Below are 16,676 nucleotides of genomic sequence, written 5' to 3' on the forward strand. Positions count from 1 at the left end.
GATCCCTAGGTCGGGGAGATCTCCTGGAGAAGGAAACGGCACCCCACTCCAGTATTCTTGCCTGGAAAATCCCATGGACGGAGGAACCTGGCAGGCTATAGTCCGTGGGGTTGCAAAGAGTCGGACACAACTGAGCGACTTCACTCACTCACTCAACTGCATTTTGTGTCTCTTTATTAACACGGTGTTCACCGGCCAGGGGTAGTTCTTCATGAGTTACCAACAGCCCCTCTGTCCTTGCCCGTGTCAGGGAGGAGGCCAGGATTTGGGCAGCCTTCCATCGCCCAGTGGGCCTCACCACCAGCTAGCCCCCCCAGGGGTCTCGGCCGGGCCAGGTGTGGGGTTTGGCCCTTGGATTCTGAGGGACTGCGACCCTGAGTGACCTGTGTCTGTCTCCCCTACAGAACTGTCAGACCTTCAGCAGTCTCAGCTGCCTGAACATGGGGACGGAGGACCGGAGCGCCCACAGCCCCTTTGCCATGCACGTCGGCACCACCAGGTCCTGGGCTGCCCTGCTCTCGGCCCCCAGCGCAGGGGGCAGGACGCCCGCCGGGACCCCGGTCCCCGAGCCTCTGCCTTCCTCCCTGGACGACCCGCTGGCCTGCCGGGAGGAGCCGTGCTGTGAAGAGCCGGGCAGCGGTGCCCTGGACGAGGGCGGCAGCGGGCGGGGGGAGCCAGGCACAGCCTGGCGGGACCGCGGGGCCCGCAGCAGCCCCTGCTCCCTGGACGGCGAGCTGGACATCGAGCAGATAGAGAACAACTGAGGGGCCGCGGGCCCTGGCCGGGGGGCCGGGGGCCGGGGGTGGGGGGTGGGGGGCGGGAGCAAGCGTTTGAATCGATGGAGTTCCTCCTGCCCACCCCCCAGGTGCGGCGGCGGCAGGCCCTCCGGGGAGCCCCACCCCTGGGCCTGATCCAAGCTTCCTGGGAGGCGGGTGTCAGGGCCCAGGAGCGAGCCCACTGCCTCCCCGAGACGCTGTCCCACCCGTGGGGGTCTGGGCTGCCCCCCTGCCCTCCCCTGCCCTGCAGTGCAGCATCTCAGCCTTTCACCAGCATGGCAGCACGGTCCACGGAACCGCGGGGGCTGGGATGGAAGCCTCTCGGTCTCGGTCTATTGACCCCCTTTCACTTGTGGCACATTGGTGGGCACAGCGTCCCAGCCTTGCCCGCTGGGCAGTCTCTCGGGATCTGCGCAGGGCTGGGGTTTCCACCTGTGCTCAGGTCCGCGCGCTGGCACCACAGGCCTGCCCGCCCTCCCGCTCTCAGGTTTGGGTCGGGGGCTGGCCCTGCAGTGCCCTCCTCCCCTCGAGTGTGTATTCCGTGCCTTCTCTCCCAGGTCTCCCGCTCAGGCTCGGGAAGGCGGGGGAGGCTTCCTCGGTCATTAACATCAGAACCGTTCGGCCTTAATTCCAGGTGCAGGCGACGGGACCCTGCATGCCAGGTGGACTCCCGGGGTCCAGTGAACACTTTGGTGGGGGTTGCTCATTAGAGGCCCGTCCAGTTGGGTAGACATCTGGTGGCTCCATTGGCTGAGGTGGCAGAGCCGTGAGCCCCTCCTGTGGCGTGGAGGTCCCAGCCCTGGGCTCTTTGCTGCTCCCGGGGGAGGCTGAAGTTGGCAGGGTCGGCAGCTGGCAGCCACTGTCCATGACTGCCCTGCCACTGAGCAATGGGCTCATGGTCTCAGGCGAGTGGAGAGACGTCCCCAGAGGAGGGTGGCCTCTTGAAAACGTCCTCAGGGACAAGGGGCCTGTGCAGGTGCGCTGACTCAGGCCCTGCGCACGTTCTGGGGCCAGAGGGTGTCTCCCGGCCTTTCTGGGCCTGGCCATCTACCAAGCACAGCCTCGTTGGTTGGGGGGGTTTGGGGGGTGCCACCTCCCTGCTGCCGCCCCCACCACAAGCACAGAGTGGGGTGCCCACATGCCCTCCCTGGCTCTCGGCGCCCCAGCAGAGCCCCCCTCCAAGGTCCACAAGGAGCCCCTACCCCTTGAGGCTTCCCTCCCAGACCGCTCCTCTCCAGCCCCGCTTTGCAGATGCGCCTCGCAGGCTCTGGCTCCCCTGGAATCCGGCTTTCAGCAGGTCGGCGTCTTCTGCAGACAACAGCAGTGGGGTCAGCTTATTAGCAAAGTAGCTCCCTTTCCCACAGGGCTCAGTACATCCACGCGTCCCCTGTAGCCTGCTGCTACACGACAGAGGCACTCCGGGGGTCCCTTTGGGCCCGCTCACCTTCTACTGATGGCAGAGCCCTCAGGGCTTGCAGGGGCTGAGGGCACGTGGTTCTTTCTCTTTCTGCTGAAGAGAGACCAGGTATGGGAAAACATGACTTAAACCTTTACTTCTGGACATCCGAAGTGTGGTGGCTCAAGTTCTCATTTAGAGTTGGCTCTTCTTAAAAATCAGCTGTTTAGGGTGCTTGCAGAAAACCCCAACTCCATGACCCGCCCCCCCCGCCCCCCAAGATGGTGTCAGAAGCCACAGGTTGTAATGCATAGCGTGTTTGGGCACTGGGCAGGTCCCACCAAAGGGCACAGTCCCTGGGGACCCTGGGGAGCCAGACCAGGAGGCTCGTTGTCTTTGAGCCAATCCAGGGGACCCCTGGGCGTCCAGCAGCGGGTGCATGGACGGGAGAGGACATGCTGGCACCTCCTGGTCTCAGGAAGCCTGGGTGGGAGGCATGATACCTGACCCACACCGAGAGTGGCCACGGCTGGCACACGCCCTGGACAGCAGTCCTTGCCCCCAGACGCCCTTTCTCCGGGGCAGGAGGGGAGGCACGTGGTGGTGGGTGTCACAGGGCTGTAGTACACGTGGCCCCCTCGGACCCTGCAGCCACCCCTCACCCTTCTCAGGCCTGGTGGCAGGGAAGGACGAGCTGTGGCCCCACCCGCCCTGTCTCCCTGCAGGCTGGTCCCAGGGCCCACACAGCAGAAGAGCTTGCAGCCCGGAGCAGGGTTTAGCCCTTTCCAGCCTCCTCAGGCCTGTCTTGGCCGTACCTGCCCCCACAGAAGCTCCCTGCCCAAGTCCATGACAGCAGCAAGGAGGGGAGAGGATGACCAGTGACCCCTCAGAGAAAGAGACAACTGTAGGGTGGCTTCATGTCCATCTCCCATCAAAGAGAGCAGCCCCCATCGGTCAGTAGGAGGTGCTGCCTGAGGCCCGTCTCTGGGCTCTGCTCCCCTGGCACCACGACTCCTGGTCTTGAAGGGTGACTCTCTCTGACCACCCCGGGGTGTGGGGTGGGGTGCTGTCCCGAGGGGGGCAGCAGGCCGGCTGGTGCCTCCTCCCCAGCCCTGAGCCTCACTTCTGCTGGGACCCTGCCTCGTGCAGCCCATGAACTCCTGCCTGTAAGGGGAAACCGAGGAGTTTCAGAGCCAGGAGGGAGGGCTGTGCCAGGCCGTCAGCTTGCTCAGGGGGCCCGGAAGGACAAGAGCAGGGTCATGCCTTTGAAGGGGGGGGCAGGGCTTCCTGTCGAGGCATCCCCGCTAAAGCCGCCAGACTAACAGGGGCTGCTGCCCGTCGGGGCCGGGCCGGGCGTCGGGGCGGCAGCCTCAGCGTTTACATTACCGCAAACCCTCTTGCCTTACTCGCGGTGGAGGCCAGGGCCAATGCAGGGCCCGCGGGCAGACACTACTCCCAGGCTCGTGCGGATTTTCACTCTCAGAAAGCCTTACTTTTCAACAAAATTTTTGTAGCAGAAAAGTTTTTGTGAATTTGTATACGCCGAAAGAAATTTTAAAATAAGATGAAAAGTCCACCTTAAAAGGAAATAAACCCATCGTCCACAGGGGGCCCCAGAGCAAGGTGGGAGGCGGGAGGCGGCCTGTGCGTCTCCACGCTCCGACTGGCGCTGCCTGAGCCTCCAGCCCACGCCCTGGACCGACGCCCTGACACGGTCTCAAGTCTTGTGCGCCCTGGCCTGGAGGCAGGTTACCCACACGATGACCGCGTCAGGCCCCACAGCCTGGGGTGCAAGCAGTCCCCGCGTCCCGGCTCTGGGGGCAGCAACCCGGCCAGGGCAGCGCCTCTGTGTAGGCGATGGTGCCGCAGCTTGCCGCAGCCTCACGGGTGTCCAGACCCCTCCCACTGGCACCTCTTTAAAGAGAAAAGAAGAGAAAAAGATTTAATAAAAAAAAAAAATCCCAGACCACAGCAGAGATCTTATACCTAGCTAGAATAGCCCAACCTTCTAGCATAGTCTCTTTGGCAAAGAAATTGTGTCCCAGTGTGGGGGCCCACGTCCAGGGGCCCATGTCCCGGGCACGGTGCCCGCGGGTCGGCCATCTCCAGGGTCACGCGTGCTTTCCCAGCAGCACCCGCCAGCGCTCTGGAGCTTCAGGAAGCGTGGTGGCCGGAAAACGGGCCGCGTTGGGCCCGGCCCCTGCCCGGGCAAAGCGCTGTGCAGGGACGGCGCTGGGTACCCCCCCCACCGCCACCCACCACAGCCTGTCCTCCGCGCAGGCCACGACTGTCTTGCACTAGGGCCGCTCTAGTCTCTCAGGAATCTGCTTGTTACTTTTACTGTGTAAATAAAGCTTCCTGGTTCAGTACCCAGCTGCTGGGAGCCAGCTGTGTGCTTTCTGTTGGGGTGGGGGGAGGGTGACGGATCGGAGGGTCGCACCTCTACTCTGGGCTGGCACCGGCAGAGCCTGGGGCCTTTCTGTCCCCTCCGAGCCTCAGGGTCAGGTCTGTAAAGTGGGGGAGAGCTGACGTCTCAGCGCCGTCAAAAGCCTCTGGTGCAGGAGACTGAGTGACTGTGACGGGAGGGCTGGCCACGGCCACAGCTGTGATCCTGGGGGCCCCCGGCTCCGGGGCAGTCATTAGAGTACGTGTGTGTTGCGAGTGGAGGACCCCTGCTCCTCACTCCAGCCAGGAGCCAGGGACCCCCCCACCACCGTAATCCCCAAGTCAGGAGCAGTGAGGGACCTGCTTGTCACAAAGCCATCGTGAGCACGTCAGCTCAGCCCCCAGCGGCACCCAGGCCAGGCCACGCGGCCCTGATGCTATAGAGGGCCTGGCCTGGAAGTCCTGCTGAGTGTAGGGCCACCTGCCCACCAGGGTACCCCGGGAGGTGACACAGGCCAGGCCCTCCCTGCCCCGCGGAGGATGCACAGCTCAGATCTGCACGGCTCATGCCGAGGGGTCACCAGTGCGCACAGCTCAGCCTGGAGTGGGCTCCTGTGCCTGCCCCCAAGTCAGGGACCCTTTGCTCACCAAGCTCAGGAGACCACGATGTTCGCAGCCTTGAGGACAGACTTAGGGAGGCTTGTGTAATTCCTAAAAAGCCAGGGTTGGCCCACATCTTCTGACCGCAGAGGCTATGCCTAGAAATCTATTAGGTCCTGAGGACGCCCCCCACCCTGGGAATGAGCCACCAGAGCACCCCACCCAGTCTCTCCTTGTTTTCTGTTTAGCAGCTCTTCCTTTTTCGGCCCATGAACATGCAGTTCATGAAGCAGGTGAGAGTGAGGCTGGGGGTGGGAGGCGCCCCATGCCCTCCCCTGGCAGCCTTGATAGCCCCAAGGTCAGGGGCCCAGGGACCCTGCCTTATGCTCCCCATGACTGGCAGAGGAGGCTCCCCCAGAGTGGCCCTGGATGGACCTATGGCCCTAATAGCTCCTCACCCACCCACCTCAGGCCACGTCCGTGGCTGGGCTCGGGTCTGGTTGCAGCACATCCCAGCTCACCACCCCCAGTGGTGACTCCCCGGGGGTGGGGATGGCGGGGGACACTGCCTTGATCACAAGCTCCGGGGCTCACTGTGCAGCAGCTCAAATGCCCTGCCGTTGGGCCCAGCCCCGCGGAGGGCTACCTGTAGCCGACAGGGGCGCCGTCCGTGGGCCACCAGGATGTAGGCCAACTCTGAGCAGCCTCCTCAAGTGCACACAGGGCTTCTAACACTCTTGGGGCTTAAGTGAGAGAATCAACACCCAAAAAACCCCAGGACCACCCTCCACGTACGGTGCAATCCCAACTGTTCAAACGTTTATCTTCATGTGGAGCAGGGTGGAAGGAAATGCACCCAAATGTTAACAGCGGTCAGGCTCCGAGAGGCTCTGGTTCCTGTCTGAACTTTTCTGTTGATGTTCCTACAATGACACATGTTGCTTTTATCATCTTACGTGTTAATCGCTCAGTCATGTCCGACTGTTTGTGACCCCATGGACTGTAGCCTGCCAGGCTTCTCTGTCCATGGGATTTCCCAGGCAAGAATGCTGGAGTGGGTTGCCATTTCTGACTCTGGGGATCTTCCTGACCCAGGGATGGAACTTGGGTCTCCCGCATTGCAGGCAGATTCTTTACCGTCTGTTTAGTTCAGTTGCTCAGTCATATCCGACTCTTTGCTACCCCATGGACTGCAGCATGCCAGGCCTCCCTGTCCATCACCAACCCCCAGAGCTTACTCATGTCCATCGAGTCAGTGATGCAATTCAACCATCCCGTCCTCTGTCGTCCTCTTCTCCTCCCGCCTTCAATCTTTCCCAGCATCAGGGTCTTGGACTTCCCTGGTGGCTCAGCTGGTAAAGAATCTGCCTGCAATGTGGGAGACGTGGGTTCAGTCCCTGGGTCAGGAAGATCCTCTAGAGAAGGGAATGGCAACCCACTCCAGTATTCTTGCCTGGAGAATCCCATGGACAGAGGAGCCTAGGGTTGCAAAGTCCAGGGGTTGCAAAGAGTTGGGCACTACTGAGTGACTGAGCAACTGAGCAGGCACACACAAGGTGGCTGAGGCTCAGGGGGTACACGGCGCCCCCAGAGTAGGGCTGGACCTTGATCCTGAGAGACACTACATCTCCAGGGGGAGGATGCCAGGGACCCCTTGCTTGGAAGGTCACAGCCACCGGGTCCACCACAGGCCACCCCCCGTGGAGGGACTGTGTAAAGGACCAGAATGGGCCTGGGATGCAGAGTCAGACTTTGATTTGAGCACCTCAGTTTCCTTACCTGTAAAAGGTGGAGATGACAGTGTCCACTTCGCTGAACCCACAGCTTGGGGTGGGGGGGGTGGTATGTTCTCTGCCCAAAGCAGGGGTCTGCGCCTGCTGTCCCTCTGACACCCTCTACGTCCCCACTCCTGGGCAGCGGCTTGCAAAGCGGGAACCACCAGCCTCCTTCCTCCAGAGCCCCATTACCCCGGCTGCAGGCCCCTGCCGAGGACAGCGGGCAAGGGTGGCCCACGAAAAAGGGCAAGATGAAAAAAGGGAACAAGCTGAACGGGAGGCTGCAGGCCTGCTCCCTCACAGTCACCCTCCGAGCCCCGGTGAATCGCAGCCACCTCGTGCCTGCCTACGGCACCCAGCTCATCACCTAAAGAGCTGGAATTAGGGGACCCCCTCCAGGGGCAGAGCATCTGCATATTTTCCAGCTAATAGGCCAAACGCCCCGCCTCCCTTGCAAGCCAACACCACCAGCCTGACCAGTGGCCTCTCATTTCCGTGAGAAGACCCAGCATCACCTCTCTTTCTAACCCTGATTTCACTGTGGCCGGCCTGGTGGGTCTCACTGGCGGTGGGCTCCCAGGCCAGGGGACTCGCGTTCAGGCAGAGCGTTTTATCATCACCTGCCTTTGTTTAATGGGAGTCCTGTTCTGGAGGACTTGCGAGTTCTTTTATGAGAAGTCTCCCAAGATTTGTCAGTGGCTTCTGGATGGATTTGGGGAGAAACAGAGCAATCAAGTTATCTGTCCAGTTGACTGATTCTGAAACCTGAGCAGTGGGAGGATTCAGAAAGCCTGCAGCTCACCACCCTGGGCAGAGGCCCACGCTTGCCCCGTCCACCTGGTCCCCATGGGGCCTCAGCGTCCCCCCTCTGTTGAACAAAGGGCTTGAGGCAGGTGAGGGGGCTTGGGGCACTGGCCCTCTGACGTATAGGGGTTCAAGTCCAGGGTGGGATCAGGGATGGTCCTCCCAACTTCGAGCAGTTAGAACCTGAGTCACTGCAGGTCAGGGTAGAGTTTATTTCACCATTAATTTCTTAGGGGTGAAAAGTCTACAGAGTTAAGGCTCCAGAAGGTACCCTCCACCTATAACCTGGGGTCCAGACGTTAGAGTTCTCACGCTGAAGGATGGCAGAGTGCTCCTGGGAGCCACTCCGTTGTGGCTCCAGAGGTGATGGGATGGGGAGAGAGGGCTGCATGGTTGGGGAGGTGCGCGGGGAGCGCTGAGCGGCCACTCTGACACTGGGTGGGGGCCGGAGCTGCTGGGGAGTCTGGCTTAGCTCTGCCTGCAAGGACAGTGCCCGGGAGACCCCCGCTTCCTCCAGGCACCTCCCTAAAGCGCAGGGACTGTTCACTAAAAGACACTGGGCAAACACCTGAGTCCAATGCGGTAGCACATTTCAAGGACGTGGGATCAAACTCCCCCCCAGAGGCTGGGAGATGTGTCTGGGGAGGGCGAGGAGAGGGGAGGGTAGGTAGAGGGAGACAGAGGAGGGGCTGGTGGCTCAGGGGCCCAGAAGTGCCTGGCTGGCACCCTCGCGCCTGCCCATCCAGGGCCAAGGGCAGCACCCTGGGTGGTCGGCACGGGGCAGGGTGGCAGGAGGCCGGGCCCTCCCAGAAGGCCCGTCACTTGTCCGCGTGCTGCAGCAGCAGGTCCACGGCCTCCGCGAGGTTGTCCACATATCCATCAGCCTTGACTTCCGGATGGTGCTCGTCACTGGGCCTGGAGGGCAGGACAGCGGGTTAGCCAGTCAGTGATCCCGAGGTGACCCTCTGAGGTCACTGCCTTCCCAGCACCCAGCACAATGGCCTTGCCCTCGGGAGGCTTCCAGGCCGTTTTGCATCCCATCAGGCTGGGCTGGCCTTGACCAGTGCGGTCCCCGTCCTCCCCACGCCCCAGTCCCGGCCACCCCCACTCAGAAGCACCCAGGCCTCCCTCCACCTGGACTCCTCCCTGAGCCCCTCCTGTGAGCAGCTTGCTCAGAGCCCCGTGGCAGAGTGGTGAGGTACAGGGAAGACAGTGAGTTCGGTGGGTGGGGCGGCATCGCAGTGGGGGCCGGCGGGTAGGGGTGGCAGGGAGGCAGGACCCACGGGGACGTCCCCTGGTCTCGCCTCGTGCTCGGCCTGTGTGTGTGAGGCTGCGGCTCTGCACCACACGGAAGCGCCCTTACGGGTTTCCCTCGGTGGAGGGCGGTCCTGAGGTCCGGCTCACCAACGTGTAGGGGTGTCCAGCCCCGACTCGGGAGGAGGCTGTCAGGGGAGGGGGATGTCTTCAGGCCATGCCCGCCCAGGTGCTGACACCCCCTGTGCCCTCTCTGTGCACCCCCCCAAGGTCAGATCCCTGACCTTTCTCTCCACCGTGGGGTGGGGGGGCAGGCAGGCAGGGCTTCCACAAAGCAGAGTGGAACCTCTTCCAGCAAACGCCCGCCCCGAGTCTTCATCCCCATCCTCGCCGGGGCGGCTGGCCCCAGGGCTGCCCTCTTCAGACCTTCGCCAGCCCCCAGGCCAGGTTCACTGTCCAGTCGAACCAACTCCACCCCAAGAGGGAACCAGAAGTTGGCCCGCGAAAGACGATGCCTCCTAACGAGATCCTAGGCGGCCCCACGCGGCATGCGGTACAAGCTGAAATGGGTACGCGGCTAATTATGCTTAATTACATATTATTTGAATTCAAGAATCCATTAAAAGAAAGGATTGCATTAGCAGCTGGCCGTTGTTTGCAAACACACAGAGGAAATCGTGGACTTTCATGTCGTAATTACGTGATGCGTGATGCTGCCGGGGGCCGCGGCTGCTCTCGGGGGTAGGGGGGGCCCACTCCGGCCCGCCTGCCCTGAGGCCCCTGAGGCCGCTACGCCTGGCCGAACTGGTCGGGAGAAGACCGCAGGCCATGCCAGCTGGTGACCTGTGACCCTCGGGGCCTCAAAGAGGTCACACTACAGAAGCTAAACCAAGAAGCCCAGCAGAGACTGCCCTTTGGCAGTGGGAACAGAAGCAGAGGGTGATGGACAAAGGGACCGAGAAACACCCCTGGCCTTTGAGCAGGCCCTGCCCAGACAGGGCTGGATGCGCTGGGGAGGAAGAGGGGGGGTGGGCACAGCTGGGCTGGGGAGGGGTAGGACTGAGAGGCGGGAGGACCGGGAGGGAGGACTGGGAGGGGGAGGACTGAGAGGCGGGAGGATCAGGAAGGAGGAGGATTGGGAGGGGGAGGACTGAGAGGCAGGAGGACCAGGAGTGGGGAGGACTAGAAGGGGGAGGACTGAGAGGCAGGAGGACCGGGAGGCGGGAGGACTGGGAGGGGGAGGACTGAGAGGCAGGAGGATCGGGAGGGGGGAGGACTGGAGGTGGGAGGACTGGAGGCGGGAGGGCTGGAGGCGGGAGGACTGAGAGGCGGGAGGACTGAGAGGTGGGAGGACTGGAGGTGGGAGGACTGAGACAGGAGTGGGGAAGAGACCGTCGGGCAGACAGAAGGACACACACACCGGGAAAAAGAGCACGAGGAGGGAGGAAAGAGAAACCGAGTCAGACAGAGAGAGAAAACAGGAAGGAAGGTGGGAGGCAGCAGGGGGGAGAGAGACCCTTGGGGTGGGGAGCAGAGAGAGACAGATGGAGGGAGGAACCTCAGAAAGAGAAAAACACGGAAATGTGGGGGAGCAGACACCAGAGTCTCCCCAAGCACCTCTCCCCACTGGGGGATTAGGAGAGGCCTCTCTCTGTGCCCTGAGGCTCGGCCGGGACCCCAACGGGAGTCACGACTGCAACAGCCCTCTCCCCAACAACCTCCTCCCCAGTGGGGGCCGCCCCAGGCCCACGGAGGGCGGGGTCCCTGCTCTGTTCCCAACCAGTGTCTCTTCACTCCCCAAAGCCTCAGTTTCCTTATCTGTAAGGTGGGCGTGTGGTCTGGTGCTCAGGGTCACTGAGAATGAAGCGCCTGGCACCTCGCCTGCCCCCAGGGGGCCCTCGAGGGGAGGCCGGCTTTGGCTGCTCGACCTTTGCCCTCTGTCCTCCCAGGGCTCACAGTCCAGTTCCACATTCAAAGTCATGACCAGGGCTGAGAACGGAAGGACAGGGTGTGGGGTCTGAGGGAATTTAGGAGGGGATATGTAATCCACCTGCCAACACAGGAGACCTAAGAGACGCGGGTTCGATCCCTGGGTTGGGAATATCCCCTGGAGGAGGGCATGGCAATTCACTGCAGTATTTTTGCCTGGAGAATCCCATGGACAGAGGAGCCTGACAGGCTACAATCCATGGGGTCTCAAAGAGTCAGACATGACTGAAGTGACTTAGCACAGCACAGAATGTGGGGATCAGGGAAGCTTCTAGAAGAAGGGGCATCAGGCTAGATCCTGGTCCCTGCCATCCGTGTGAGTGTGGCCCTCAGGTCCTTCACCAAAGTTGGAAGCAGAGGCAGGTTTCCTGGGTGGCTGCGTGGCTCAGGGGAGGTGGGTGCCTCTGCCCTCCTGGGGCGGTGTCCAGGAGTCTCTGGTTGTGAGCCTGGGGACCCACGCAGATCCTTTCTCTCCTCACCAGCTCCCACCTCTCTGGGTAAACTCCGCTGTGGCTCTCTACTGCCCACGTCACAGCCCAACTCCTCAGCAGAGCAGACAAGTTTGTCCTAACGGGGTGTCCTCTCAGTCACCCAGCGTCCAAGCCCACCCCTCTTCAGACAGTCCATGCTCTCCCACACCTCTGTCCACACCATGTCCCGGGATGGCAGGATCGCCAGGTCCTGCGCCACTCGCAAACTCCTACTCATCCTTCAAAGCCTCACCCACCTGGTCCCATCTCCAACTCTATGCTCCATAGCAAGCTGCTCTCTTTTCTGAGCACCCAGAACTTGCCCCCCCACCAGCTCTCATACCATGCTGCCCTAGCACCAGCTGACCTGTGCTGCCTAGAAGGAGGAGCCGGGCTTCCTGCCCCAGTGACCGCCCACATGGGCCACACAGGCACCCAGGAAGTGTCTGCCGACCAGTAGATGAACACAGGCCCCTACCCAGCGGGGCACTGCCTGTGAGTTATTCCGCCCCCTCACGCCCCATGAGCAAGGGAAGGAGGCAACGACAGAGGCAGAGAACAAGGCTAATCTGTGTCGGCCTGGACAGCTTCACAGGGCCCATCTTTGTACCCGCCCACCAAAAATGGCAGCTGGACGCCCAGCAGAGGAGCCCAGTAAGGAGCAGCCGCCACGCCCCCACCCCTCCTCCCTGGCTCCGCTGACCAAGGGGACCTCCCTGCGACATTCTCGAGGACACAGGGCCACCTGCCGCCACCCTCCCCCTCCCAGCCTGGGTCTGCTCCAAGACAAGGCCGGGCAGAGACCAGAGGCCACGGTGCTGCCCGTACGGGGCGTGGCGTGCATCCTCGTCTGGATGGTTTTGGAAGTGCCGGCCGCACCCTGGGTGGCCAAGGGCCAGGTGGTGGGGTGGGCCGGGCGCTGGGGTGGGCCGGCTGGCCACATGGATTCGGGGAACCAGGCCCTGGCTCCAGGGCGAGTGACACAGCCAAGGCTGACTCCAACTCCGGGCTGTGCTGACGAAGTTGGAAAAAAAGGGCAGAGAGGGCTTCGATTTGTGGGCCAGAGGTGCCATGGCGGGGCCACGGGTGCCTTTCCATCTGAGCCACTGGAGTCCAAGACCCTGGGGCCTGAGCGCCTGTTCCTAAGATAGTACACGCCAGCGCATGGCCTCCTGCAGATGCCAGGGGTTGCGTGACAGGACCTGCTTCCACCTGCCCTGGTCCACTCTCTTCTGAGGGTGGGTGATAAGATCCCCATCACTGGCCATGGTCCGAAGATGGATGGGGCTTCCTGCAGTCCACCTGCTGGCCCAGGATGATCGCTATCCAGACAGCAGTTTGCTAGGACCCAGAGGGGCAAGCCAGTGATCCCCGGCCTGTGCCGGCTGCTGGCAGGTGCGACCTCGTGGTAGGGTGGCCCGGGAGGGTGCTCCTGGCCACAGATCTCAGAGGTGGGAGGGACAGGCGGGGCGGGCCTAGACCCAGGCTGACACCCCAGAGCCTCCGGGAACCTCTGGTTTAGTCCTACTTCAGACGGAGTCACCTAGGCAGGAGCTGGTCTCTGCAGAGCCCAAGCCTGCCAAGAGCCACTGAGCCCTGCTTCACATGGAAACTCTGACCCCAGTCCCTGCTTGCAAGGAAGCCACCTCGGAGACGAGGAACCCGGCCCTCCGTCATCCTGCCTGGACCGGTCGTGGGCTCCAGGTGTGGATCCCTGGCCTCACTCGGAAACCCACCCAGGCCTCAGGCCTGTGTCCCGGAGCCCCACCCACCAGACCCTCGGCTGCCTTGGCCTCTGGGTCCCCCGCCTTCCGCCCTCTGTCTCACCTGTTTGGGCCCAGCCTCGGTGGAGCAGGCCAGCCTGGAGCCCCCCGAGCCCCTCCTCCCGCCCCTCCCTTCGTCACCCAACCCACTCATGCAGAGGTGGTAGGGGGAGCCTCCTCTGCACGCCTTAAAATCACATGGTGGGTAAAATACTGAAATAAAAACCCAGGCCGAAGACAGTCCTGGCCTCAGCCACCTCTGAGGACCTCCCGGGGCTCCCTGGCCTGGAAGCAGACGGGGACACAGTTAACTGGCTGGGCCTCCCTGGAGGTCAGAGCTCTGCTGGGGAGTGCGGTGGGGGCACGCCCCAGGGGCTCCCTTTCCTGGCAGGTGCCTGGGCCTCTGCCATCAGTCTGGCTGTCTGCTCCTCCTAACGGGCAATGGGGTTGGGGGGAAGGGAAAGCTTCCTCCAGAGTACACCCTCCCCATGGAGGCTTTGTGCAAATGAGAAAAGAGGTGCGCCCAGGTGAGCCAGGCCCCTTGGGGACCCAACTGTGGAGCCTGGAGCTGACATCGCCGGGGGGGTGGGGCACAGCCGGTTGGCTGCCTCCCTCTCCCCCTCCCTGCAGCCTCTGCTTGTAGGAGGATCTAAAGATGGGGGAGGGTCCTGGGCCCACCACCTGGGAGATGCACCCTCTGCGTGTGCACGTGTGGGCTGGGGCGGGGAGGTGGGGGTGCAGGAGTGCCCCCAAGAGAGAAGAGAGGGGCATATCTGTGTCAAGCACATTGCAGCCTCGGCCATTCCCCGGACGCCCCCTCTCCTTCAGGCAGGTGGTGGGTGCTCCAGGGCCCAGAACCCCTCCCTGGCTGAGCCATCCTCCAGCTGGGAAGGACCAGGAGTCTCTCCCACCAGGAGGAGGCACTTGCTGGACCTGGTGTGTGAACTGAGGCCGCGGAGGAATCTGCCGCTGATTCAAGGGCCCACCCCGCCCGCAGGCAGGTTCCAGGATGCAGGCAAAGCTCACCGGGCTGGGGGGATGGGTGAGCCACAGACACTGCGCCACAAGGCCAGGGGGACAGCCGGGCACCGGACCCACGGCTGCTGCGCACGGGGTTCGAGGAGCGTCTCCCATGTTCCCTGCACGACGCCCCATGGTGGGCCCCGGGATGCCCTGTTCTAGAGATGAGCACACAGACCCGTGATGTGAAGGGCAGCGCTGGGACCTCAATCCTGTGCATCCGGATTTAAACCCAGGCTCTCACTCTAGTGACTCTGCCCTTGGCACACGGGACAGACTGTGCATCTGGGAATCGCCGATGTGCTGGCTGACCTCCGGCCAGGCGGAGAGCCCCGTGGGCAGGGGTGCACCTGGCCTCTGGGTCCACCCCCGGCTGGAGGCGGGCCCCGGGAAGTGTCTGCTACCTTTGACTAACGCCCGGAGGACAGCAGGGTGTTTGTGAGACAGCAACAGCAGGGTGTTTGTGAGACAGCAACGAGGGAAAGAAAGGCACAGTCCACGCTGGAGTTGCAGAGCACCACCCCCTCCCCCCACCCCCCATGGCAGACCCCCGGAACTCCTGATCTGGGCCCTGGGGGCCCCGGCACCTAGGCCAGGCCTGTTTCAGCCAGGAGCAACCAGGCACAGGGCAGTGGGGGCCCGAGCCGTGGACCCTGGCATCCGCCCCGGGGCCCCTCTGCCCGCAGGAAGGAAACGGGCCTGTTTACGGGTGTTTCAGCCTGGTGGCACCTTGTCAACCAGAACTGACCCGATGCGCTAGCTGTTTCCTGCGAAGTTCTCACTGCCCGTCGGCTGCGGGCACCTGGGGTGCTGAGAACCGAGTCGGGGCATGCAGACACGAGTGGCTGGTGCCTCATGGCCGCCCACTGGCCCCTTCACAGACTCGAGAGGCTTCCTCACGCTGATGAACGAGGTCCCTTGAACCTCCAACTCTGGCTGGAGCCCCTGCCTCAGCCTTTGCCTGATGCATACGCACAGCGAGGCCAGAGTCACAAACTGGGACCCCTGGATGTATCTGGGTGGGGTCCACATAAGAGTTTTTTGAGAACAGGAGCTGGAAATTTGACTTTGTTTAAAAACCTGTAAGATTCAGTAACACTGGGCTGGGGATTCCACAGGCAAAAGCCAGCGGATACCGTGCGGCAGCTGCTCCCTCGAATGGGGCAAGCGGCTTCTAGTTTACCACACTCCCCACCGTTCTCTATCATCTCCCCATTGTTAGACCAGGCCCAACCCCCTCCACCACATTTCCTGCCTGCCCCTGTGGGTCTCTGAATTTGCTGCCCTGCCCCAGAACATCATTGGCTTTCTGGGACTCATTTCTCAAGGAACAAGACACCTCCTCCAGGAAGCCTTCCCTGAAGCCTTGCCCCCAGCCCTCGCCTCAGTTAGGTGCCCCTTCTGTGCTCTGTGGTCAACCTGTGTTGATCCCACCGGAGCACTGGTCACTCTGCTGCAGTTGTCTGGCTGCCTGGGCGATGCTCCCTCCAAACTGTGAGCTCCCTAAGGTCAGAGGCATCCCCGTGGTGGCCGTCTGTTGGGAGCTGGAAGAGACAGGAACAATCAGCCAACTGCCTGAGCAGACGAGCAACGGGCCTCCTTCCTTCTGACCATCCGGGAGCTGCGTGTCCTCGCTGGGCATCTGGCTCCCTGTGAGTCTGAGCTGCCTAGAAACCTAGGCGTGGGGGCCAGTCCATCCCCAAGGCCACAGGGCAGGAAGGCAGGTGTCTGAGGCTCAGGGCCTGGGAGCCCCGCCTGGCCTCACTGTCCTGCCCCTCCCATGGGGTACACGCAGTCTGGATCCTCACACCTGTGGGGAGGCCCACTGCCCAGCCCCCAAGCACCAGGCCACGGAGAGCTCCCTTCTGGAGAACTGCTCAGCAGAATGAAACCCTCTCCCCCAAACCCAGGCTCTCAGAAGCATGAACGCGTCACCAGTCCTGCTTGTGGCCAGTGTCACTGAACCCGAAGAGGCAAGCCCCCTGTACCCACCCAGGCCTGCAGGGCTCTGCGTCTTCATGCTAAGCAGGCTCCGACACCCGACGGCAGGGCCCACGCTGCAGGTGTGGGTGTTAGACACAGAGGCACACGGAAGCTGGGGGCTGTACAAAACAACCACGAGGGGTCCGAGGCATCGGGCAGGCACCCGTCGCCCTGTGCTTCCCCACCCCCAACAAGTCAAAATCCAGTCTCCTTCACGTAGCCCACGAGGTTGCCCCAGAGCCCGCCAGCCACCCCCCCGTAACCCCCCATCTCAGGTGTCCATACGCTCACGTTCCCCAACTGTCCATGTCACTTGCCTAGAACATCCTCATGCCCCCTCCTCTTTGTAAGGCCTGACTCAGAAAGAACCCCCCCCACCCGCCACCGTGGTCTCCAGGACCCATCCTACCCCCTGGATGAGTCAATGAACACCCACAGCCTGAGAGACACAGGGAGTCCAG

At 62.5% G+C, this 16,676-nt stretch overlaps 2 protein-coding genes across 5 annotated transcripts in view; one reads left to right on the forward strand and one right to left on the reverse strand.

The window, feature by feature from the left end:
• FAM53B (family with sequence similarity 53 member B) overlaps positions 1 to 4,545 on the forward strand; it is a 111,651-nt gene extending 107,106 nt beyond the window's left edge. For both annotated transcript variants that reach the window (XM_081533825.1, XM_081533835.1), the window contains exon 5: positions 405 to 4,545. In XM_081533825.1, the coding sequence (XP_081389951.1) occupies positions 405 to 764 (360 nt within the window). In that variant the 3' untranslated portion in view covers positions 765 to 4,545. The remainder of the gene's footprint in view (positions 1 to 404) is intronic.
• Positions 4,546 to 7,928: 3,383 nt separating this feature from the next.
• LHPP (phospholysine phosphohistidine inorganic pyrophosphate phosphatase) overlaps positions 7,929 to 16,676 on the reverse strand; it is a 122,903-nt gene continuing 114,155 nt past the window's right edge. For all 3 annotated transcript variants that reach the window (XM_081533856.1, XM_081533862.1, XM_081533847.1), the window contains one exon: positions 7,929 to 8,651. In XM_081533856.1, the coding sequence (XP_081389982.1) occupies positions 8,555 to 8,651 (97 nt within the window). In that variant the 3' untranslated portion in view covers positions 7,929 to 8,554. The remainder of the gene's footprint in view (positions 8,652 to 16,676) is intronic.

This window comes from Giraffa tippelskirchi, chromosome 2 (assembly GCF_054371585.1).
Source record: "Giraffa tippelskirchi isolate mGirTip1 chromosome 2, T2T-mGirTip1v1.2.pri, whole genome shotgun sequence".
NCBI classification, from domain to species: Eukaryota; Metazoa; Chordata; class Mammalia; order Artiodactyla; family Giraffidae; genus Giraffa; species Giraffa tippelskirchi.